A 26750-nucleotide genomic window follows, 5' to 3' on the forward strand; every position below is an offset into this window, starting at 1 on the left:
TTAATAATATCGCTACTATGTACCACATTTAAATAAATAAAAAGCTAAAGCTTGCTTGCATTACATTATGGAAATGGTACCTACCATTTATCTTTATCAAAATATACAACACAAATAAACAAGTAAACAAGTTTTTATTTTTTCAATTTGGTTAAAAATATTTACACTTGTGTTAAATTGCTATGATACACCTTATTAAAGTTGAAGTGAATTTTTCAATTGTTTTGTATCTCTAAAGAATTAAAGGATATAAATCTCCAAACTATTGAAAAATTCATCTTTTTTTTAAAAGTCAATACTTAAGATTCTAACAAAAAATAATTTTAAATTTAATATACATATCATGGCTTCATGGTTTTAATACTCAATTTTATCAATATTAAAAATTATAACAACCTTACACATAATTTAACGGATATTGCAAAGACTAATCTAAGACTTCTGTGTCAGTATTATAGATTATGAAATAACAACTAGAAAAATGTATAATATACAATTATTCAAGTTAATTTAATATATTCACTCATTGTACAAATGTATTTTTAACTGATTTGATAAGTCTTAAAAACTATTTTAATTCATGTTATGATCATAAATTATGATTTTTAAATTTCTTTAACTTTTCTAAACCAGTCTTAATCAAAAGTAAATTCAGTAATTCAGGTCATCTGGAAGAGTTTAATATAGTCTTCTGAATCCAATCAACATGTGATGTAACAGCATCATAAATTCTGGGTCTTCCTAAACCAATTTTCGAGCAGGCAATTCGCCAACTACTCACACCTAACAGCGACCAATGTTTAGATTTCTCATCAAAACACATCATTGAACTCCCGGCATACTCCTCTTCCTGTAAATATGAATTAATATTATATATTAACGAGTATACTGTTTATTTACGTATAGATACAAATAGAAAATACAGTTTACTCTTTACTGTGTCAAAATATTTAATGAGCTATCACGTGATCAAAGTTGTTAAAAATTGTTGACGTTTCGCGGGCATTACAGCTTTTAATGCAGACCAATTAATTGAAAAATATTGTTAATTAAACGCGTTTATTAACGGTATAACGTTATCTTCTAGTATATTCGCTATTTGTTAGTAAATTACATTTTTATATACTCGTATAAATTACTCACATCACAATCATCTTGATCGTATAGCGGCTCAGCACAAATACCATTTCCTGTAGCTATGCTGACATTTTCGCAAGTATTCATAGAAGTTGTTACAACATGCACTCTTTGTAATTGGTCTCTATTTCTTGTCCAACCGAGAGTGTTACAAACACTTTGATTATGTGCGTGGAAACCGTTCTCGGGTAAACAAGCTGGTCTGACAAAGTCAGTCATTTCGACAGGTTCTTCTAATCGAACCAATGCCAACATACTGCCTTCTACTGGTGAACGAATCATTCCAACAATTCGTCGTTCTTGTTGCCATGGTGTCGTGCTCTGAATGCGCACAGTTCCTAATCTTGCTGTCCACTCAGCCTTTGGTTGTCCCTGAAATTATCTTTTATTATTGCACATGTAAAGGACTCAAGAGTAGCTGATCATTCTAATTTTATAGCAAATGAAAAGTGTTAGTAAAAGAGCGGCAACTCATTTTTTTTTCTTTTTATATTCATTTTCGTGAAATATCTGTGACATCTCTGTTCTAATAAAAATTTTTTGTTCATAAAAAAATGCTGTCAGTTCTGTTACTTGAATATAAGGCTTACCTGAAAACAAGACGCAGTAGTAATAAGCCATGATGAATGTACAAGGACAGCATCACAGGCGTGAACATGGGACCTAAGCAGTGCGGCATGCCAGGGCCAGTCGCCAGGACGCGCTGATCTCGATAAACCCTCAACTCCTTTAACCGCATTTAATCCTCGCGCTGATGGTACACCACATTCTAAAATACGAGCGTATGACGTATATTTTGTTCAAAAGTACTTTGTTTAAATAAAATTGTCTTTTGTACTCACCTAACTGGTCACAGACAATTTTTATGACTTTTCTCTCTGGGCACTCAGTTTTGATAAATGAAATTTCAGCCGCAGCAGGGTTGACTATTTCCACGTACTCCGGTTTGTAATTATTTTCCTGATCGTCTTCGGTATCCCCTTCGACATCAGGGACGGCTTCTGCAGTAATTGCTGATCTGATGAAAAGGTGTTGGTGATAATTTACCCTTCCTTATTTTATTTATTATCCGTTAAGGTTGTTTACAGTCTACTGTCGTTACTGTACTTTCTGCATTACTTTGATGTGTATATACTTGGTCTTTTTAATGCTTCAAGAAGGACATGGATTTAGTTTTTAAGACAAAAAGTTTCTTAGGTTTTTATAAAATTACTCATAGAACTGCATCCGTTGTCAGCCTTCGCAAAGCTTCTAAAGTGTTGTTAATACTGTTTTCAGTCATCCTTGACCACCAGAGTCATCTTATTATGTAATATACTTACTTGTAAGTAAGAGCAGTGCATAGTGATGTTGCGACGCTCATTAGGGCTCTCTTGTCATTCTCATAAGGCGTAGCACAGATCTTTCCGAAACGTCCCCTTTCTGCCCATACGGCGTATCCGACCCGAGTTCTTACCGCTCCCATTGTTGTCTCGCCATTTTCCCTTTTCCAAGAAGCTAATGATCGAGATACCCACACTACAAAAAATGAGTCGATTAGGATTTGAAATTAAAGCTATTGGTAAGCGTTGGTAACAACATAAAAACTGCTTTTATATCAAGGCACGTAAGACTTAAGGATCGTTAATTGGCTGCGAAATGTGTTGTATTAAAGTTAAACTATGTATCAATAATCACAAAGTTCTATTTGAATATAGTATAAGGTCCTTACAACATCCAGTTTCATCGCTACCGTCAGCGCAATCGGGTGTACCATCGCAGCGCAAATGTGGCGGTAGGCACCTTGCATTGAGCGCACATCGAATGCTGTCGGTACCGGCGGCTGCGCAGTGAGAACAACTGCGTTCGTCAGCAGCATCCGTGCAATCTGGTATTCCGTCGCATGCACGTCTTGATAGAGCAAGCCGCTGCAGGCCGCCGCGACAATCTAATTTTAAACAAAAAAAAATACGTTTGGCACTCGGGGACTGCTGCGGTAAAGCTATTGCATAGCATTTTTGGCAACTCATGCAAATATAAATAATGATTTATTTATTTTTATGCGGTATTTTTTCTCTGATATTAATGCAAGTTTTATCTTTGACTGGCTGCACCGGCCGCGCTTGCTATGTCACCGATCAGTGTTAGGTTTTTTTTGTTACGGAATTTCTTGATTCGGTCGCCGCGCTCAAAGCCCGCGATAAAATCTATGCAATAGCTTAAAACAATGCAATAATGCTATTTCAAAGTACATATATTTGAAAATCTGTAGGTGTATGGACTGAAATTTGTCTAGCCTACCCATTTGCTGATTTAGGCATTTGTTTTCTCGGAAATCGGAAGACGTTATTAATGAATAATTATTACGCCATATAATCATTTAGATCTTCCACTAACTCTATTTTACATGTAACGGTTAGATTAACCAAAGATAATTCCAATCACGGTAAGTAAAATTCAATTTGCAAAAAATAAGAAGTAATTTTCATATAAGTACATATATATTTTGCTTTATTTATTTTCAGATTGATTACATACATAAATTAAGGCCAACAACGCAAGCGAGCTTTCTGGCAATGTGAGTGTCCAGGGGGGGGGATCAGATATCTCTTGACATCTAGTGAGCCCCTGCCCATTTGCCGGTTTCTTAATTCGGTAACAACATAGGTACCTGGTTCTGGCGCACACGATCCCGGGCCGTGGTAGTCAGGAAAGCGAGAACAGTCAAAATGTGGTCGCAAACGGTCAGGCAGTCGTTCGCCGCATCCCGCGTGGAAGGCGCGACAATATGCTCGACACGGGTAGACTAAGTGTCTCTCCTCACATCGGGGCTGCAGCAGTTGGCACACAAAGTCCTGAAAACATTTCATAAACCTTATACACTTATATAATTAAATAACAAAAGTAAATACTGTAGTATGTATATACAACATTCATATTCAAGTTCAAACTGTCTATAGGCTGCAGTTGTTAGTTACCTTTTATGACCGAATCGCAAGCTAGTTTGCTATTCTATTATAATAATATAGAAATCCTTGTTGGCCCCTTGCCCTATTTAAGCATGAATACGTAATAAAGTTTTCCATTACATTTATTTGAAACATTTCTTGTAATTGGTTCTATCGGAAAAAAACTGCCCCCTGATTACTTCCCTATAGCATATATCACATATTCTGATTTCAAATAGTAAAGTGCATTTGGAGCAGAAGTGTTGCAGTATTTTAAAATTATATAAAGGTAAATAAGTATTTTTATCTAACCTGTGCAAGATGAGAACACTCCGCATCTAATAGTTCCCTGAATGCAACGAGGTCGCGCAACAAGGCGTCCTTGGACGCGTGACCGACTAGATTTGGATAGGTTGTTATGTTGTATGGTAAATGCGAGCAAAGTGATAACGCCAAATGTGAACACTCTCGCAGCTCTTCTTCCACTTCTAATAAGATCTCAGTTGTTGCCGCCTCGGTTGTTGTGGTTTCACTTTCTTTGAGCGCTTCGGATGATATCACTGAGCTTTCCTAGAATAGATATAATAGAAATTTTAAATTATATGCTGTGGCTCTGTGTCAACAACAAATTGCAGTCGACGAACAATTTTCTTTTAAGTTTTGATTTTTCTTTTGAACAGAAAATACGAGCTAATAGTAAAAAAATCGCACATTACATTATTTTTTCACGTGCAACGAGCGATCTTATGCAGGCAATAAAATAAAAAAAACTATCAAGTCGATAAAGTAACTCATCACAAATGTTCTTACTAATGTTATTTTGATTGATGTCTTGCACATTAAATACACATAAACGATTTATAGAAATTAGTCATGTTACCTACTTCTATATGTAATGTATCAGGAACAGCACCCAGGCCAGTGAAGTAAGGTGTAAGTAGAGCCTGTGCCATGACGTCAATGACCGCAGGTGTACTAACCGCTGTAAAAATCGGCTCAAATGACACCTCAAAGTGGACTCGAGTTCCTTCATCTGCACTAAAGTTAAAAAGAAACTTATTAAGTAACACTATATTATTACATATGTTACAAAAAATGCTTTAATTGAATGATTTTACTAAAGCAATGGCACTTGAAGACAGTTACACTTTTTTTATCTTTTTATTTATTTTAATGTTTTCATGTAAAAACAACAAAAAATGGATGGCACGCGTCATCGATTATTAACCTTAAGACATGCCAATTTCCTTGTTTCATCATAATATTACGAAAAAAAGAAGTAAAGAACAGTTGGGGCTCAAACGAACTACCACTAGCTAGTACACCATCTTATTAGCAGTATCTCGTAGTAGAGTTTTTTGCCAGCTTGTCTCGCCCGTTTTTCGTCATTAATTTAGAAAATGGTTATAAAAGTAAATTTAAATATATATTTTTTTAACATTTCAAAAGAATAAAAAAAATGTTTTGATATATGTACATAAGGAAAACGAAACAGACGCTGGTTGACAACACGATAGCAGAATTTGATTTAATAACGGTCCAATGAGGATTCGCATCGCTGGAGAAAGCCAAGGTTGGAATAATTTAGAGGAGATATTTGTCTTAGGACAAGCTGTAAGCTGCTAAGATAGAGGCTAAAGTACCTTTTTATAAGCTCATGAATATTATATTACTTTATATTTATTTTATTTATTTTATTTATTTACACTTCGTTGCTAAAGAAATACAAATAACACAGTATATATAAATTACAAGGGATGCAACGGGCGGCCTTATCGCTAACAAGCGATCTCTTCCAGGCAACCCTAGTAATAATAGAAATAAATAATAATAAATATTTAGCATGTAAGTTAAACAGTATTAAATGCTTATTTTAAAAAAGGGTACCCCATTTAATACCTCATGTGATATGGTATGTGACATATGTATTCATTGTATGCATGTATGTGAATATATAAAGGGCCTATTTCACAATGTATGGATAAAATACCAAATAGCTATGCAACACATAAATTATTCGAAAAATAAAACTTCCAAATAAGATACTTCGCGTTTCATGACGAATAGCGTTATCTGACAGTCGTGAAACGCAAAAATTTATCCTACCAATAAGTATAATAATAAATAGCTTATTTGGAACATATCCGGACATTGTGAAACAGACCCAAAGTGTTTATATTCTACTTGTATGAGATATGGCGACTAGTATGACACATTGGATTGATTGACTCGAGAAAGTTCAATGCGTATTTCTAAGCTCTGTACTTTCTATGCAATTCGTGTTTAAGCCGCATTCAAGGTTAGCCCTTTCTTTCGGTGGCCCGATTCACTGATTGCGGAATTGTACGTGAAGAATACTAAAAACGAGCTAAATTTTTAAGTAGAACGTGTGCACGCATTTTAAATAAAACAAAACGAAAATAACATCCGGTTTTTAAATAACTGTGCCGTTTATAATAATAGGCAGATTCCATGTATATATTGTGAATACAAAAACCTGAAATGGCTAAGTGTTGAATTGATCATCATAAGATTTGGTGATGGCTTTCTCTAAATGCTTTTCTAGGGAGACGAGAGTTTTTTGTATATATACCCGAATATGTCGCAAATAAAAATATTGTTATAGCTTTAATCGTTAAAATATAGTATACTCATAAATAGATACTAGTACAGTGGAAGGTCGCAGACTGCATTAAATCAAAATTCTACGCAACTATATTTAGCAGAGATAGTATTTTACAATAGAACTATTTTTTTTTAATTGTAACTGTACTTGAAGGAGACTTTCTGAATATAATCAATTTTCTTATGCAATCAGTGTCAAAAAACAATCCAAAACTAATTTAGTTTCAATTACGTAAAATCAGTAGCAGATAGGTAATTTGTGTCTGAGCTTTATGAAGCATACAATAGAAATTATTTATTACAGATTACATTTTCATAATGACATAAATCATATCTGATCTTGAGATCAAACGAGATCAATATAGCATTCATGTATTCGGTACTTAATGGCCCTGCAACACGCTCCATCTCAATTCGTGAAAGCTAACTTTCTCTAATTTAAATTACCATGTTCGTACGTGCGATACTTGCGCATGATTTATTTTACAGAGGTCAAATTTCCTAAAACACATGAAATTCTACGAGGTAATAGAAATTTTGATTTAAGTACCTTTTTATTAGCTGATGAAAATTATTTTATGATATTCCGACAAAAAGTAAATCCGCGAATTTTCCCATACTACTGAAAGTGTATCCTAGTTTTGTAGTTTAGTTACCCATCAATAATTTGTTATATTTATGTATTTTACATAGGTAATAAAGTAAAAAAAAATTGTACCAGAGTGTCGCTATTTCTGTCACACATACATTATACATAATCTACAGTACTTATACCTACATAACGGTTTAAACATGCGGCAAGGTTGCGACGTCTTTTAACATTGTAAGTGTTTTATTTACTCCGTATACCCAAACAGTTTCAAATACTTCATTCAGTTAACACAGATATATTGGAGTAAATTTCGGAAACATCAATAATCATCGGAGGAGCTTTAAGCTTTTATACAACAAATAAAGCTTTCCCCAAAATGCGTAAGGCAAAACAGTTAATGCATCTTTTTTATCCTAAATAATTCACACTTCTGAAAATATAACACTCTAATCGACAATTACAGTAATAGTGAGACGAATTGCATTTTAATGCATTTCCGTTATGCACCATTACTCCATTGAATCAGCTGGCACCAGCAATACTAGAAAGACATTAAGGTAGTTAAACACAGTACTATTTTAAATGTAATCTGTGTTTAAATTCGTCTACTAAAATTCCATTCCAATTCCATATACAGCAGACGCCAATTACTACAGTTAAACCTTTAGTCCACCCTAGAATGTGGCTAAACTTGTATATACATTTTAACTAAACATTAATAAACTTAAAGGTATAAAATTTTATAGATAAAAAATAATTTTATATTACAAAAATTGTGGTACATTGTCTTTGTATTCAAACTTAAATGACATTGATTCCGCAAAGTTGTTTACCGTCGTGACTTATTGTCTGCTATTATGCCTCGTTACATATTGCAAAAAAATCTATTTCTTAATTATATGTAATCTTGATATAGATATCTGGACTCTATAGGCCAAACTATTTATGAATAAATCGTTGTATTATTATTGTTATAATTTTTCTTCAATTGACATATGTATTATTTATCGGTAACCATGTGAATGTAAAAAAAAGGAACGACATGACGTCAGAAACGGGTTTTTTTTCTTTTTTCACATTTAATTCTTAATAATCGTATGCGGTAACTGGTAAGGTATAATTAGTATTTGCAAGCTTGTTCACCCTACGGCAAGATGTATTTTCTTTGTATAATATTGAAAGTAGTTTACCATGACCATGAATCAACACTGTCCGCTTAAAGTTATATCATACAAACTTGTTCATAATATTCAGTCAGTTCCTAGTTAGCTTTTAAGCTTGTTAAGCTGCTTTTGAAGTTAAAAACAAATTACCTGGCGCTTTTCTGGAAGCTCTGTGGCGGCAAGGCTAACGCAACTAATGATTAAGCCTACTTTAGTTGCCTAAGATTTGTTTATAGAAAACATAATTTTCTTGAAAAAAAATGTATAGTGATAATAGATATTGATTTTTTTTTCTTCTACAGCACTTTTTTACAAAGGCTTGGTCTTATCAAGTATTTTTTTATGAATTACTTCTTAAGCCGACGATATTACGATTTATCGATGTATCGACTCAGACGAACAGAAATCAAAATATAATAATGTACATCTAGTTTATTATTGCTTATTTTTATTATTTAATATCTCTTTTATCATTAAAAGTTTCCCTTTAAATGTCGTGCACACTTGTAATTGCAGTATTCTCTGTAATATCAGTATATTGTTTCGATAGTGCGCTTTTTAAAAATACTCACTTATCTAACGCCAATATGTCCGCATCCACAAAGCATGATCGTAGCTCAGAGCGGCTGTACACATCAGATAATATTTGCTGTAACTCTGATTCTCGAGTGCTATTGTCAGCTAAATTTAATGATAATTCCTCTTTTGAACTCCAGGGCGATACTATAAACGATCCCTTGAATGTTTGCCGGTTCAAAGGATCTCCAAAAAGGTACATATCTGTAATAAAATACTGAAAATATTAACTTATTCGTTACTCAAAAAATTATACATTCAAAGGTGTCACAACAAACTGTTGTATACGCAGCGGGAGTTAGATTAAAAAAAGCCTAAAATTCTTTTAGCTTTAAGCGATATATCTTAAATCTGCGGTAACTAGGGCATTTAACAACAAAAACCAGTTTTTATTATAATCATTGAATAGGTTCATCGAACAAAGTATATCGATTCACTTGTTGTTGCGAATGCAAGGCCGATCGCTTGGCCTTTTCCTACGGCGCGGCGACGGGCGTAACTTAAATGTCGTACGGTCTGAGAAAATACTGAACTATCTCACTGATTTGGAGATAAGAATATACTTCCAAATATAACATACAACTTATTTTAACTAGTAATTGCCTCATTTAATAATATTTTAAAGCTAAAGAATAAAAAACTCTAAATTGGTTCTTTCATTAATAACCGATATTATTCGATGTCGAATTGCTAATGTCTCTGTCTTTCAAATTGCGTTCACACTATGATAAAAAGAAATAGAGTTCTTCATTTAAAATGGTGCCGTTAGTGCTATGACTAAGGGAATAAAACTATAATATAAGTAGGTACGAAATTTTCTAAAAATTATTACTTTTAGTAGAAAAATGAAGAACTCATCAGTAACTCATCAGAAGTGTTATTTAAATAATAATCAGCTGTTATACTCAACATAGAATATTTTTATATTGAATTATTGATTTTGATTTGATTTTGTTCACTATAGAGACTTGGGCCGTGGTGTTCAAATGCAAAGGCGCTAGTTACAGATTTAAGTTGGCGCCTGGTAGATAGAACCTGTGACCCCAGAGCTTGTCCTATCCTCGCTCAATTAGTATCAAGTACACTGCCACAGGGACTAAATTTTTAAATTTGTATTAATTTTATATTTTCAAAATCTCCATCTACTTAGATTAGGAATATTATATATCTGTGTGTTGGATATAAAATCAAATATAAGTATGATATTAAAATACATACGTCCGAGGTAGACGGCGACAGCGGCGAGTAACAATAACACAAGTAGGGCAGCGATGGCCGCACAGCATCCTCTGCAAGGTCGACTCAATTTACGACGAGTGAACCTTATATCGCTACTAACAGACATCGTGGATTCTGGCCGGTGCCTACATCGCCGCTGGCCATTCCGTGACCACCCATAACCGAGCTGGAATAGAAAGTGAAAATTATTCTTAGAAAACTAACATAAAAGGTATAATGTAATGCAGGTTTTAATTTAACTTATGTATTAATCGTAAGTATAATAATCGTAAGATTTACAGCCCTACGGAACAAGCCAGTAACGCCGATGTAGATTCCTTCTACGCAGATCTTAGAAGAGCTATATTGCAGGTGGTACATGGCAGAGAGTGGCACAGTGTAGAGAGGAATGGCGGGATTTGGAGGAGGCCTTTGCCAAAAAAGGGCACACAGATGCACCTGAATTAGATTAAAATGAAAATTTGTTTAAATGTATAAAATATGTAATGTAGATTATCTGAATAAAGGCTATTATTATTATTATTATTATTATTAATCGTAAGTGGATATTTTTTTTTAGTATCATGCTTTATGTCGAGAAACATCGGGACAGATCTTTATTTTAAATCAATAATTGTAAAGCTTGTAATGATTGTAGAAAGTTATTTCTCAAAAAATAATTGAACTAAGTATATATGCTTTACACTCTCATTTAATGATTCGTAATAAAATAGTTATTTTTATTAATAAAAACTCGTTTTGTAAGGAGGTTTTAGGGTACAACTTTCACAATAAGGAGTTTGACTCATATACTACTAAAATATTAGAATCGGAAATCGTGTTCTTATTTAAACAAGTTTTGGTGTGTTTAAACGAACATGTTTGACATCGGATAGCATAAAATAATAATCTGCGATAATCTATAGTCGTTGATGTTTTTCATACAGATAACTAATTAAAAGACACGCAAACAAGACATATAAACGTCAAAAATTGCCTTAATTATGGGATCATCATGCACAGATTAAAGTTATAAATAAAACTCAAACTTAAATTTGCGGACTTATCTAATAATTAGTATTAAAAAAATCACAGTAATGTCGTAGTCTGGGTGACGTTTTGATCTATTTATAGGGTATTGTAAAACGATTAGGCCTAGGTAAAATTGGTACTTGATACCGCGGTGTCGCAAAATTAGGCACAGGATCGAATATGGTTTCGTCATCCGAAACTCAGTTCGAATTCTGACAGTTCACTCAATGTATTTTAATTTACCAGGGCCACCCGGGATTTATCCCCGATACCTCATCAATATATAAATGAGCATATAATAATATATAGCTGCTAAACGGACCTATTTTGTTACAACAAAAGTCTACGAAAGAAGACGCTTCACATAGCTATTAAGCTAGCTTTATTATTTCGAAACCAAAATAAAAAATATTATGCTCACAGAATTGCAACTAAAGCAATTATGAGTGTTACTTAACATAATACGTAAGAAGAAACTGTCCCAAGTAACTAATGACACAGTTAAATATTTCACATTAATTAAGAGCGTAATTTTGTAATTTAATCGAATAAAATATGAAAGAAAATGCATAGGTATAACTTTATATTTTCATCGCCATAAAATCGTTATAGGTAAAAAGCCGGAATGTGCTGTTTTGAGGCACTGGGCTCATATACATGCTCATGTACCTGGTGTCTCGAATCAACGTAGACTTATGAATTGAATATTTAAATGTTTATAATAATTTTGTTAGACATAGTTATAAGTATTACTATACTAACAATATATGGACTTATTAATTGGTCTGAAATAAATGATTTTATTTTTTTATTTATAATTTTGTGCAGATTGACAAACATAAAATACAATTTTTTAACATCATAATGTTTTCATTACATTTATTCCATTGAATTCCACACCCTTTAAATATAACAGCAGATTAGCTGCCATTTGCAAATGCCAGGTGCTGAAATTGGTTCTGTTGCGGCAACATAGCCTATAGGCCAACGTATCGCATTTGTTTTAGTTTAACCAAATACCTCTTGAGCGTAAACACATTATCTATCACAATAAACAAGCAAATACATATAATTATCTGAATAACGCTACTTCAAGATTGTAGTGGCACTACAACCTTTTTGGTTTGGGCCTCATTTCAGTATCTGTTCCGTGATCATTTGTTTTTTCTAACAGGCAATTAGGTCATTAACCTTCTGTGCCTGATGACGTCAACTTTTGGACCTAAGACAGCCACTCAATGTTTTCTTTCACTGTACGTGTATTAAATCGAGTTTGATGATGTTGAGACAACACATCTACAGTAGATTTGTGTTCTACGTATTTGATTAGTAAAATGTAATGAATGCTCACCGTTAAATTCTTAGTTAATATTCTAAGGAATAAAATAAAAACGATAGTATGAAAATAGAATTGATTCGTGCTTCGCGCTTATTTACCGTAAGTCGACTTTTATCGAGTTCTCCGTAGCGAATAATGCGAACGCCCTCACTTTCAACCGCAAGAAATTCGTTACACCTGTATTATTTGACTGAAGACACAAATTTGTAACATGACCTTATTCGAGTTTAAAAATTGAAAGCGACTGTATATAGTTTGACGAATATTGAAGAGATCTTTCTTGTGTATGGTCAGTCCTTATATGATTTCTTTTGATGCCTTACATGGCATAGTTTAATAGTTTCACTTGCATTACTAGAAGAGATACGTGTGTATATGGAATGTTATGTAAGTAATCGAAATTAAGACAAACGATGAAGATTTATACATAAATATGTCCAATATTCGAAAAGGTATAAATTAACTTGATATGTTCGAATCTGTTATTAAGAGTCTCAGGGTCTCTCTCTTCGTAAATATCAGTATCGTAGAATGACTTAAATAACAAGTATCGAATAGTATGAAATGAAACAACTGCATTAAACTATTTTTACGTCAGCTTAAAGGTACCTGAATTCAAACAAGGCCATAGACAAGTTAAACTCTTTAGAATTTAGATTATGTCGTAGAAAAACAAGGTTGTACCCGTAAGTGAACATTAGGTCCAATATATGAGTCGCAAAACCTTAGGTGGACTTGCACATATATCGTAGAATAATCGTTATTTACTTCGTGATGATATAATCACAATATATATATGTACGAGTTTGTTTTTTCAGATTCCAGACGTAGCTCTTATTGACTTGGGTACTAACCCATTATGTTTTTAACAAACGGAAATCATAGTTCCCTCTTATATCATCATCAGTAGCTATACATCCCCTTGAAATATATTTCGCCATCACAATCTATTTAGTAACTTCGAACCCGTACTGTTTCGAGATCCTTGACAACTCTAGCCCAGCAATGCACCCTCGGCCTAAGAATAAACTTTTAAAAGTTTTCTCAGGTATTCGTAGACACTGTTGCCATTCTGATACCAACACGCATAAAATTTTGATACGTTTGGTTTAGTAAAGAACGCGTATAATATACGTATACACCGCACGAACAACACTCACTGCTTCTATTTATTTCCAAATATGCTCACATTTTTATCAGTAATATCACGAAAACTAGTGTCTTAAAATACGTATTTGATTTCGTTTATTATTTAATTCGAAACACATAATAACGAACAAATAAAGTAAATCTTTAAAATGAAAAAACCCTTATTTGGCTGACTTCATATGTTTTAATTAAAAGCTAGATATAGACATTGAACGTTGTGAAAGTATACATTTCTGCTATTCTTACTTAATCCATTGTTAGACTGCCGGCTTATAAATAGCTATAGATGTATAAAAAACTCTTATTTCCGTATTAATAGATTCTAGTTTTACCGATGTCTCGATTTTAAAATGAGTCATATTTTATTGATTAATAGACAAGGTTAGTTTTGAAGTTGTGACTTCGTTTCTGTGGCATTTTAAGGAATATTGCTTATAATTTTTTTTTTATATTTGTATTAAATTTAGCACATTTTGCCGCGCAGCAACCACTTTGTAAACTTGCTGCTGACTGTACCCGCACCAATTCAACAGACGGTCAAGATAAGTAGACCGTAACAATTCTCAAAATGCCGCCAACGCAATTGCGAGCTTTTTTGGCAGTGTGTGTTCAGGGTATCACTTGACATGAGGTCTCTTGCCCTTTCTGAAAAATCTAATTAACCGTGGCAATATATTAATTTATACATGCCATATGCAAATGCGATAAATTTTACGATCTTTCATTATTATCTAAGCAATCGTTTCATTTTACTAATTAATGGATCATGTCATGCGATAACAAGTCAACGTATGTAATGCAATTATTGTATTCTTATAAATACAGATTATCGAGAAGGGTTCATGCGAGCATATTGACCCCATGTAAGTTACGTAAACGATAACTAATGAATTTAAAGAACGTGTTTCATCTTACGGAGTTATCTGGTGAATGTCCAGGACTGTACTATAAAAAAGATGTTTGTTTTAACTAGGGTAAGAACTTGGGTTAATCTATTCTTCGGTTTAATTCATCATTAAATTCTTAAAAGGCCGGCAACGCACTCGCGAGCCCTCTAGCATCAAGAGTGTCCATGGGCGGCGGTATCACTTAACATCAGGTGACCCTGCTGCCCGTTTGCCCCTGTTCTATAAAAAAAAAATATATTAGCGGCGACTTCTGTCGAAACGTTTAAATGTAAATCTTAATCTAACGTTATTTGTCCGCTATGGACTTCTAAACTACTTAACCGATTTAAATCAAATTTTTACACCGTGTGCAGTTTCACTGGACTTAAAAGATGGGATAGCTTACATATACGTAATAAAAAAGTACTCTGGTTTCCCTTCAAAACGTAATAAAAAAGTATTAAAAAATAAAATATCTATTCTTAGTCTCGTTTAGATTACGACACTTTCTCATTATATTTATTTGCACGATTCAGATTGGCCGAGTTTTGTGATCCATTGCGACCGAGGTAATATTTCTTCAATGAATGAGATCGTAATAAGATATCAATCGCAGTTCTTGACCAATGATTTTGTAAGACAAATTGCTATACACATTTTAATACTGAGTATGATATGTTAGGTATCAGGTTGAGTTGCGAACGAGGCTCCGCTATCACTGCATCCCAGCTTAATAATCATGGTGACAATCAGCACCTTATTTTTTTAGTGTACCAGATCTCTTATTCAGATTGATGAATACTTTTTCCAGACCTTATCAATCTTATCTTATCCTTATCAAATATTATACATGTTTCTATATGTATTATAGGGTCATTCGACTATTAAGAACATGCAAGAGCAGTGAGTATTCTAAATAGATATACTATAAGTACTGACGGGTCGTATGAATTGTACCATTGTATTATAAATGCGCAAAACATGTTTTGTGATGTGCAAGAATATTGGACCGTGAACTTTATTTACCTTGAAGAGATTGTGCTTTGAAATTAATTCGAAAAGTTTTACAATATTAATTTGTCCCTGTCAGTTTTTTTGAAGTTGAAAAGTGTTGCTTCTTTGATCCTGACCCACTCATCCTTGAGGTAGTAGGTTCGAACTCCAGCTACCACCTATGTTAGCTTTTAACACACACACGTGCGGTAAAGGAAAGCATCGTGAGGAAACCAGTGCCTGATGACCTTTAATGTTGACGGCAAGTGTCAGGCACAGAAGGTTACTTGTCTATTAGGAAAAATAAATAATCACGAAACAGACAGAAATCGAAGACTTTAAAAGGTTTTAGCGCCACTGGCTTTTCCCTGTCAGACTCTTGTAGTGAGATATTTTTAGGCAATCAATACACAAATACTCTCAGATTAAAAAATACATTATACAGAGGAAAATTACAAAAACAAACAGTTATATGAACCTAAAAAAAACTTTCTTTAACTAATCGTTGTTTATAGTACGATAATAAATAAGACTAATGCAGTAATATCGTAAATCGCATTAGGTATATTGCCAAATAAGCCGCTGTAAGTACGTTCGCAAAGTTAGATTTTATTATCCGAATCAAATTACATGCGCAAACGTCACAAAATCTGGCTGTAATACATGCCGAGACCAATATCGACACAGCAAAAAGAGAATTATTTTTATTTTATTTAATTTCATCAGTTTAACGGAATCTAAAACTCTTATTTAGATTCACTTAAGACAAAAGTCGAGTCCGTTGTGGTCAGCGGCAGCCCGTCGACCCGGATCGAAATCACGGCTGCGTGGACATGGCCGTTAACATCTACTGACATACTTACCTATGTGATTTACCGAATTAGCGGGAAATTGAACCAGCACACTTTATTACAAACGGCACGTTTTATGCAGCGACCAAGCGACGACCATCCAAATACTGCATGAGAATCTTTACACTCTTGCATAGTCCATGCGCTAGGGTTCGTAGTATGTAAAATACATCTTGGATTTTACGGTTCACTATACGATACTTTACATGTTTTTCATACAAAGTAGGGTGGACTAGTAAAAAGTAATACAGATATTAATTCAGAGAGCATTATAAACCAAATAGTTCATAGACAAAAGCTATAATATAACACTTTCAGAAAATATGCTTTAAAATATTTCGTGTCAATTCTGTAGAAAAGTAAAGTTAGTAAATTGGTACGTCTAATACGTTTAGATTACGACACTTTCTCATTATATTTATTTGCACGATTCAGATTGGCCGAGTTTTGTGATCCATTGCGACCGAGGTAATATTTCTTCAATGAATGAGATCGTAATAAGATATCAATCGCAGTTCTTGACCAATGATTTTGTAAGACAAATTGCTATACACATTTTAATACTGAGTATGATATGTTAGGTATCAGGTTGAGTTGCGAACGAGGCTCCGCTATCACTGCATCCCAGCTTAATAATCATGGTGACAATCAGCACCTTATTTTTTTAGTGTACCAGATCTCTTATTCAGATTGATGAATACTTTTTCCAGACCTTATCAATCTTATCTTATCCTTATCAAATATTATACATGTTTCTATATGTATTATAGGGTCATTCGACTATTAAGAACATGCAAGAGCAGTGAGTATTCTAAATAGATATACTATAAGTACTGACGGGTCGTATGAATTGTACCATTGTATTATAAATGCGCAAAACATGTTTTGTGATGTGCAAGAATATTGGACCGTGAACTTTATTTACCTTGAAGAGATTGTGCTTTGAAATTAATTCGAAAAGTTTTACAATATTAATTTGTCCCTGTCAGTTTTTTTGAAGTTGAAAAGTGTTGCTTCTTTGATCCTGACCCACTCATCCTTGAGGTAGTAGGTTCGAACTCCAGCTACCACCTATGTTAGCTTTTAACACACACACGTGCGGTAAAGGAAAGCATCGTGAGGAAACCAGTGCCTGATGACCTTTAATGTTGACGGCAAGTGTCAGGCACAGAAGGTTACTTGTCTATTAGGAAAAATAAATAATCACGAAACAGACAGAAATCGAAGACTTTAAAAGGTTTTAGCGCCACTGGCTTTTCCCTGTCAGACTCTTGTAGTGAGATATTTTTAGGCAATCAATACACAAATACTCTCAGATTAAAAAATACATTATACAGAGGAAAATTACAAAAACAAACAGTTATATGAACCTAAAAAAAACTTTCTTTAACTAATCGTTGTTTATAGTACGATAATAAATAAGACTAATGCAGTAATATCGTAAATCGCATTAGGTATATTGCCAAATAAGCCGCTGTAAGTACGTTCGCAAAGTTAGATTTTATTATCCGAATCAAATTACATGCGCAAACGTCACAAAATCTGGCTGTAATACATGCCGAGACCAATATCGACACAGCAAAAAGAGAATTATTTTTATTTTATTTAATTTCATCAGTTTAACGGAATCTAAAACTCTTATTTAGATTCACTTAAGACAAAAGTCGAGTCCGTTGTGGTCAGCGGCAGCCCGTCGACCCGGATCGAAATCACGGCTGCGTGGACATGGCCGTTAACATCTACTGACATACTTACCTATGTGATTTACCGAATTAGCGGGAAATTGAACCAGCACACTTTATTACAAACGGCACGTTTTATGCAGCGACCAAGCGACGACCATCCAAATACTGCATGAGAATCTTTACACTCTTGCATAGTCCATGCGCTAGGGTTCGTAGTATGTAAAATACATCTTGGATTTTACGGTTCACTATACGATACTTTACATGTTTTTCATACAAAGTAGGGTGGACTAGTAAAAAGTAATACAGATATTAATTCAGAGAGCATTATAAACCAAATAGTTCATAGACAAAAGCTATAATATAACACTTTCAGAAAATATGCTTTAAAATATTTCGTGTCAATTCTGTAGAAAAGTAAAGTTAGTAAATTGGTACGTCTAATACGTCTTTATTTAGACTAGCTTTAAAGCTTTGTCTTCCCATTCGAAATTCGAAGGTTAAGCGTAGGTTTAAATGAAGAGCTTCGTAAGACAATTTATTGTTTAAATTGCACAAAGCATTGATGGGTGTATTAGACCTTAATTTAGATTGTTAAGGTCATGTTTATAAGGACTTGTAAACTGGTATTTTGTGGATAAATTGTTTCAATTAAATTCGCCGAAGTATTTTTTGTTCGTTTTTAAGATTACCCGAAGTCGTCTGTTTTGTTATAAACGATAGGTATTGTTTTTAAAGAAACTTTAGCAATGTAACAATTGAACGTCGTTTTAGTGTATTTTGAAATCGGTTAAAAGTATTTTTTAATGATTTTATCTTTATAAATATCTTAGTAACTATAATATCTACTACTCGTTTTTCTAACAGCGTATATATTTATAATATCAATAAATACATTTAAATTATGACTCAGCAAATTATTTTTATGAATTATTACTTATGTATTGCGAGTACAAACACAAACTTAATCTATCGAAATTTACTGTCCAGTCTTGTTTAATTTTATACCGTTCATAAGTATACATTGTTACCAATAAGAAATGTATTTTGGGTTTAAGTTACTAAACTTCTCATCGTTATAAACAAAACCAGCTAGTATACACATCAATACGTGTTCTATCTGTATAATTTACTATTGATAAACAATTAGTGATATCAAAACAGTACGACTATTCATAACTACAATAATTATTACGCAGTAAAATTTGTCTCTGTATTTGACGTATGTAAGAAAATTCTCAATAATTTTCCTTACGATTTTGAATAATTATTTCACTTCCTCACATATATCACTCCGCGATAAACTGTTGTGTTTAAACGACGAAAGAAAAATTTAATGACTAAATCAAAAAAGAATATATTTAAATGATAAAAATACATATTTTTTGTTAAGAATTAAATAGTATTCCTGTTTTCCCACTTATCCAAAATTAATAACGCTTAAATATATATACAAGATTTAATACTGTTACGTTACTGATTATATACTGTTTACATTTTAGAAAAGTATATATTTATAGTATACATGTCTTTAAGTTCTTACTATGTATATATATAGTATGAGTGAGAGGCTGTATTTACTAGTGCAAGGACTGGCTCAAGTAGGTTCGAGTTTTGAGTTTCCTGCTCACGAAAGAATGCGAAATACGTACCTCCATCTTATCTAGGAAATCTAACGAAAACAAAAAGGTTGCTAGTATAAGTGCGATAAACTTTTGAAAATCCCATTGATTAATCATTAACAAGTAAAGTTAATGTTTTTGTTAATTGTTTGCTTGTGTACTCAATTCTCTTATAGAATACACATTATAAGAAATAATTCTAAATATAAATAAATATAACGCGGGCAGCCTTATCACTATTAAAAGATCTCTTGAAGGCAACTCGATTGTAATGCTTATATGCATGATTTGGGTTTTTTTCGTCGTGGTGTAATTTAACATTTTTTATTGCAACAACCCTCACATTGCCAGAAGGCTCGGAAGTGCGTTGCCGGCCTTCTAAAATGATCAACTCTCATTTTTACGTCTTGTTCTTATTTAAATTGATTTAAGACCACTCTTATATCAATCGACTTTTTACATTAAACTTCCGCATTGGCAACAGTCGCGTTGCAAAACGAGTTTCAAAGCTTTTTACATCAAATCGATTGGCAATATATTTTTCCTAACAAAAAACAGGAGAAAGTGCTTATTGTTCTTAGAAAAGTGTCAGACACCCCATAGAAAGCTTCGCGACACAATTTCATAACAATAGAACTCACCTCTGACTCCCATGTGTCTTTCACGCGCGGCTTGCTCTTCATATTACCAGAAAACGTCATTTCACTCACAGATCACAGGCACTCTATAAACCCGCTAAACGTAAACATTGTCGCGCGCAACGCAACAGAACCGACGTCAATCTCCGCCCGGTGCTTTGTGCGAACTCCCGCGCCGTATTGGGTACGCACTACAGTTAACTTTCTCTCCAGTTAGCGCCATAACTCGTACGCCATCGAAAGTCCCCACAACCTCAACGGGTCAAAGCCTCCATTAATATTCCATTACTTTTATAGAGCCTCAGTCTCTATTAAATAAATATTGTAAAGTTCATAATGATAATTGGTAATTTAGCTAGCGATTTTATTGATACTAAATAATATTAAAAATAGATTTTTCATAAATTATTTTTATTGACGTAACTTTACATTTATCTTACCTAAATAAAAATATTTTACAATCTATATTTTAGATGTAAAAAAAAGGGCAAATGTATTGACAGTGTAACGAGTATTGGAATCGTAATAAAATACAATCGAGTATAAAATTTAATGTATAATTGTAGTATTTACAAACTTATTGTTATATAAAACAAATTTTATGGCTATCATTATACATAACTAATTATTACAACATGTCATTAATAATTTATACAATGTAAAAATAAAAGCAGTAGGTACATTACTGTCGTACTCAACTTCAAACTTGCCATATAAAATGAAATAAGGAGATTCCATAATGTACATCGTTTACTCTATACATATAGAAATACAATGTTTATCGATAAAATTGAATTCTACATGATTACCTGTCCATATGTACAAGATGTTACGATTTCTGTGTTAAAAATAAAACCGATAAAATAATGGTAATTGACAGCACCACGATTTAAATAACATTAAAGGTCTGTTTCACAATGTATGGATAAAGTACCAAATAGCTATGCAACACATAAATTATTCTGTAGATAAAAGTTGCGAATAAGAAACTTCATCGATGAATAGCGCTATCAGACAATCGTGAAACGCAAAAATACTGTTTATCCTACCAATAAGTAATAAATAGCTTATTTGGAACTTATCCGGACATTGTGAAACAGACCCTTAGAATAATAAACTATAATTCATCACATTGTATGGTAACACACAAATGCGAAATGTGAACGATGCATGCAATTGCGATCTATGAAGCTTAAATCTTTGGAGATTTTCTTAATATCGATAAACACCTACGTTATTGCGTTTAACAAAAACGTTTAGAAAAATAAGTCGTCCTTTTGGCGTCCACATTATCCTAAATGGAATGGCATCTTAACCACAACTGCTGTAAAATCGACTACCTTATCGTGCGTACAAAACGCTTTATCGATACAAACAATTTTATTGATTAATTACTTATGTATTTAATACTTTATAAAAATATGTGCTCAAACTTTAACCACGTTTATACTTCGGAAGCTTCACTAATAAAAATGGGGACATACACAAATTATTGCTGAAAATGATTAATCTTTTAATTAGCTACGTTTTAGTTAAACCTTAGTTCGTTCAACGTTTGAATTACCTAGACTAAACCTACGCTAGAACGACAGATTGTTCCCGCCGAAGTTTCTAGTAGCAAGCCGGAGATAAAACTGCGAAGTGATAAACGAGCGACATATATTTTTAGTGATTGAATTTTGCAGTTTTTACATATCGGGAAACTCCGTTCTGTATTTTAAATATAATGTAAAGTCGCTTAGTAAATTAAGCATTAGTTATTATTTTATTTATGAGCTCGATTTATGCCAATGCAAAAATGCTAGCATAAAATTTTCTATACAATACGGCTGTCAAATACGTTTTCTATAGAAAAAGTCAACGAGCTAATTCTTTCACCCAACTTTATTTATTACATAGCCAAAAATTGGTTCGAATTTAAACGGTTAGCTTTCTGCGATCTGTTTGGCCGAAATATTACGTATTTTTGGACATTACTTAATTTAAAGAAAAACACTTTTTTAACGGATTAAAGTTATGTATTATTGTAAACTTATAATTATTTAAACATAATTTTAATTTTAACCGACGTTTCGCGTGCTTTACAGCGTGCGTGGTCACGGTGACTGAAGACAAAAGGTGTTGGATGTCAAAACCCTAAACCCTAGGGTTTTAGTAGATGTACCAACTCCGGGGAAATAAATACAGATAATACAACATTTTCTACAGCTGTAATACTTTTTTGACATTCAACACCTTTTGTCTTCAGTCACCGTGACTCGCACGATGTAAAGCACGCGAAACGTCGGTTACATTTAAAATTATGTTTAAATAATTATAAGTTTACAATAATACATAACTTCTATCCGTTAAAAAAGTGTTTTTCTTTAAACGTGTAAAAGTTATGTAAAAGACAATACTACATTACTTAATTTCTAAACGCAAAGTTTGAGAAGTAGTATGTTCGTCTCATAGTTCGCTCGTTAATTATTCCGCAATTCCAGCATTGAGCAAAACGATACACACGAGAAAACATTATTGCAATTATAATGCAATTAAAGTATATTAATTTTGAGGGACCTACAATTTTATTATCATAGAAATATACAATTGAGTCAGAATAATTAAACCAGCCACACTCGAGGGATCGCGGCAGTATGGCGAACAAACCGTGGCAAAATAACAAAATTGTGACCAATAAAACTAGCTAAACTATGGCTAAACGAAAAATCACATTTCATTCGATGGACCACACCCACATCGCGAGCTTCAAAAACTCAATCTCTCAACAGTATCACTAACCTTGCGCGAAGGTCGAAGAATGTATAGGTACTTATATGCCAACTAAAAAAAAATTAAAATAAATTGTACTGTAACTATAGGCACAGATAACAGAAGTGCCTGGCGTAAAACTGATCGCAATTAAAATTATGTCGTAATCCGTGACAATAGATCAAAGAACTCGCACACGACGCAGAAACGATTTAGAATTATCAACACTTTACCGCCGTGGAGTAATTATTGCGAACTTTCCCGAGGGAAGTCAATATAAATACATTAGAATCACAGGTAAGTGTTAACCGCGACTCGCGTCGCCTCTCGTCGCACAGGTAAGGGACAGCCGTCATGGTCTATGGAACCTGCAACAAATTATCAGTGTAAAACGCGCGAATAGATTTCAACGTACGGGAACGTATACGCGCGAATATAGAAATACAAGAACACTTATGAACGTCAGAGAAGAAGATAAATAATTGTAAATTAACATTTACTACCAGTTCGCAAGTCAAGGGTGTAGAGCGGGCAAGAAGAACTGGCAAGAAAATTTCCTCCACTCTTTTTCATCAATAAGTATTGAAAGCAAATTGTTTGAACTGGAGCAAATCAATCCCAAGGATTAGGATCATTTAAATATTTGTCAAATTTATATAAAGATGATGGTCCACATTCTACGTAACATTTAACGTGTACGAACGAAGACATATAAAAATAAAATACTTAATTCCTTATCCTTGATGGGGTTTACTTATAGATTTAAAGGTTTAGGTATAATAATAAATCTATGTTGTAGATAAATGTAAATAAGATTAAAGTTACAACCAAACTAAATTAATTCACAGATTTGACAGGATAAATTTTTATTCAATTTTGATTCTAAGTTGTAAGCGGTAGTAGTAGTTAAAGATTATTGATAATATGGAAAAAAAATATGGTTATTTGCAGATCTTGGAGACTTGGTTCTTCCACTCATGAAGATGGTTGTTATTCGAACGATAGTAAATAAAGACAGTAAATGTATATAAGTAAGTATAAGTGTTTATATATCAGTGATAATTTAAAGTGAATCGAATCCTATATATGTACTTGAGTTACTTGGTAATTTATCGATTAACTATTTTTAGTTTATTTGTTATGTACTCGATCTTAGCGATATTTTCAAACAAAGTCATACGCCTTATGTTAGATAGAATATTCGATTATCAAAATTTATTCCCAATTAAAAAATCTAGTTTTATTTTTTCTTATGAGTATACCCTGAACGTATCCGGACAGCTATCCGTGCCCAACCAAGAATCGCAAACAACATACACATACACAAATGTAATACATATGTAATGATCACTGTAGAGATATATTATATATTATAATTTAACGATGCAATAAAACCCATTTAAGATTTCACATTGACTCAGCCAAACACGTGTCATATGTCATATGCGTATACACCTTATATATATGTATGTATGTGCGGACGTAAGGAGTACGTACCTAATGTCACGTATTAAGCGTATCAAGAGAGTTTAATGGCCCTAATGTGTTTAAGATTAATATAAATGAAATAAAATAATTAAAAAGTCCAAAATACCTAGTGAGATGTTTGCTCTCCTCGTGCACGGCCATCTCCGAACTCTTAAACTCGTTGAGCTCCCTGCGGATGGCGGCTTTGTCGCGGGGAGTCAGCCGCGTCCACGGCTTGTCCGCGCGACGGTCGTAGTCGTGCGCCTGCGCACCAATGCAAACGTTACAGAAATAGTACAACAGAGTACATTTTGAAAATTGTGTTACGCTTCCGTCCATCTCTAGTGTCCTTTATTTATCCAGTTTGTTAATAATTAATTCAATATTTACGAATTGAGTTTGTATGTATAACCGTCTATACTTTAAATTAAATAAGATTGTAGAATTACTAAATTCAGTTGGAAAATCGATACATTTGTTACATTTAATATTTTTGTTGTTCTTATAAACATAACGCTACGATCGGTCTAAGACATACGTCAAAAAAGTATGTTTTATCTCCAAACTAAATATTGGCTTGGATACTCAGTACATAAGTCGTATAAAGTCCACAGTTGGTCAATGTCATGTCACCAAATCTAAAAATACATACTTGAGTGACTTCAATGTAGTCGCTGAATCGAATAATTTTCTTCTCCTTAAGCTCATCAACCGTAGGACGAAAACTGAGCTTACGTAGAAGATATCTTTTCTTCTCTTCCTTCTGTTTCTTCTCTTCGGCTGGCGATTGGCCTGTAAGGAATTGAAGAGTACTTTATTAAATTGTATTCCAAACAATTTTTAATGTTTGTATGGCTGTATATAAAGGCATTCTTTAATACCGAAGGAGGGGGAGGGGGAAATTTTGTGACATATACGTATATATATACATATATATACGGGACCAAATAGAACAAAATTGAATTGATAACAGGGAAAATATAGCTACCTCGTAGAGTCGTTTTGAAATATGACTTTGATATTAAAAAGAAGGAGCTTACTTTTAAGGATGTTCCTTTCGACCAGTTCTTCAGCAGTGGGCCGCATGGACAGTCGTCGAATCAGCCGAGCACCTATCGCTTCCCACGATTCCTGACGCTCGTGTTCACTCTGCACCACCAATATGTTTCTGCGCAAGAGTTTATCACCACTAAGTCATAACATCCACCAACCAAGGGTCATTATTATTGCCACCACAGATACTTAAATTATTACAAAAGTATCACTTTCAACCACAAAATCACATTATCAACAACCATGAGTCATTAAAATCATTTTAGCTTGAAAAAATATGTGACGTAATTCCCCCTATGAAGATGGCATAACAAACGCGTCCCACTTGCCTACGTACACTGGCGGCTGGCCTATAAAATTGCCAAAGCCCACCGAGGCCGAAAACATGTTAATAATGTCCGATTAACACAAACTTTGGCCCAGGCCCAAAACCCGAAATCTAGGCTTGTAAATTAATTAACCACGTAATTGAACGTGAAACTACCGTCGCCCATCAGTCGTCGCGTCAAAATCCAGTTTCCCTACTATCACTTGCATAATAGACAACATTGTCAGTGCCAAGAACGTACGGAAGTAGGAAACAAAAAGTAGTCACGCTGCAAACAAAAATAAATATCCCAGGGAACTGTTCAGTCATTCAATAGGTATTGGTCAAGGCTACTATAACTATTAATTCTATGATATCTGTGCAATATTTTCTGTATAGTTCATATTTCCTCTATCACCTCATAAAACTATTTTTTTATAGAAAAAGGGGACAACGGGCAATGATGTCAACTGATACTCTGCTAATGCCAGAGGGTTCGCGAGTGCGTTGCCAGACTTTTAGGAATTGGTACGCTTATTAAAAAAAAGTCACTTATACAGTACTAAAGTACTCGTATAAGTTCTTTAATAAATGTTTCCACGATTTATTATTTACATAGATTGTTTCGAGTGCCTAATAATAGTTCTAATCAGCGTGTGACTTTGAAGATCTTTGTCTGTAGTTTTCACTTAAACCAACGCGAACATCTAAACGCATTTGTCACTCACACTGCCAATT

At 33.5% G+C, this 26750-nt stretch overlaps 2 protein-coding genes across 6 annotated transcripts in view; both read right to left on the bottom strand.

Moving 5' to 3' along the window:
- Nucleotides 1-145: 145 nt before the first annotated feature.
- On the bottom strand, nt 146-20616 carry LOC110996652 (atrial natriuretic peptide-converting enzyme). Its single transcript, XM_022264445.2, has 12 exons — nt 20438-20616; nt 10239-10425; nt 9017-9224; nt 4949-5102; nt 4377-4634; nt 3788-3971; nt 2849-3064; nt 2460-2655; nt 1980-2155; nt 1728-1906; nt 1144-1509; nt 146-850 (listed from the first exon to the last, which is right to left on the bottom strand). The coding sequence occupies exons 1-12, from the start codon at nt 20495-20497 to the stop codon at nt 665-667; spliced, it is 2370 nt and encodes a 789-aa protein (XP_022120137.2). The 5' UTR covers nt 20498-20616; the 3' UTR covers nt 146-664.
- Nucleotides 20617-22731: 2115 nt separating this feature from the next.
- The window catches only part of LOC110996590 (phosphatase and actin regulator 4), a 49608-nt gene continuing 45589 nt past the window's right edge, over nt 22732-26750 (bottom strand). For 3 of the 5 annotated variants that reach the window (XM_022264347.2, XM_045629035.1, XM_022264355.2), the window contains 4 exons: nt 25693-25820; nt 25305-25444; nt 24780-24916; nt 22732-23553 (listed from right to left, as the gene is read on the bottom strand). In XM_022264347.2, coding sequence (XP_022120039.2) covers nt 23538-23553; nt 24780-24916; nt 25305-25444; nt 25693-25820 — 421 coding nt within the window. In that variant the 3' untranslated portion in view covers nt 22732-23537. The remainder of the gene's footprint in view (nt 23554-24779; nt 24917-25304; nt 25445-25692; nt 25821-26750) is intronic. The other 2 variants (XM_022264368.2, XM_045629034.1) reach the window with 1 other exon arrangement.

Source organism: Pieris rapae, chromosome 7 (assembly GCF_905147795.1).
Source record: "Pieris rapae chromosome 7, ilPieRapa1.1, whole genome shotgun sequence".
Lineage (NCBI taxonomy): Eukaryota > Metazoa > Arthropoda > Insecta > Lepidoptera > Pieridae > Pieris > Pieris rapae.

Excerpts from the sequence above, each read along its gene's own strand:
- LOC110996652 (XM_022264445.2), bottom strand. The coding sequence starts at position 20,497 with ATGACGTTTTCTGGTAATATGAAGAGCAAGCCGCGCGTGAAAGACACA. Across the intron at positions 9,225-10,238 it reads TGTCGCCGTCTACCTCGGAC|ATATGTACCTTTTTGGAGAT; the intron begins GTATGTATTTTA and ends ATTTTATTACAG. Across the intron at positions 3,065-3,787 it reads ATCGTGTGCGCCAGAACCAG|ATTGTCGCGGCGGCCTGCAG; the intron begins GTACCTATGTTG and ends GTTTAAAATTAG.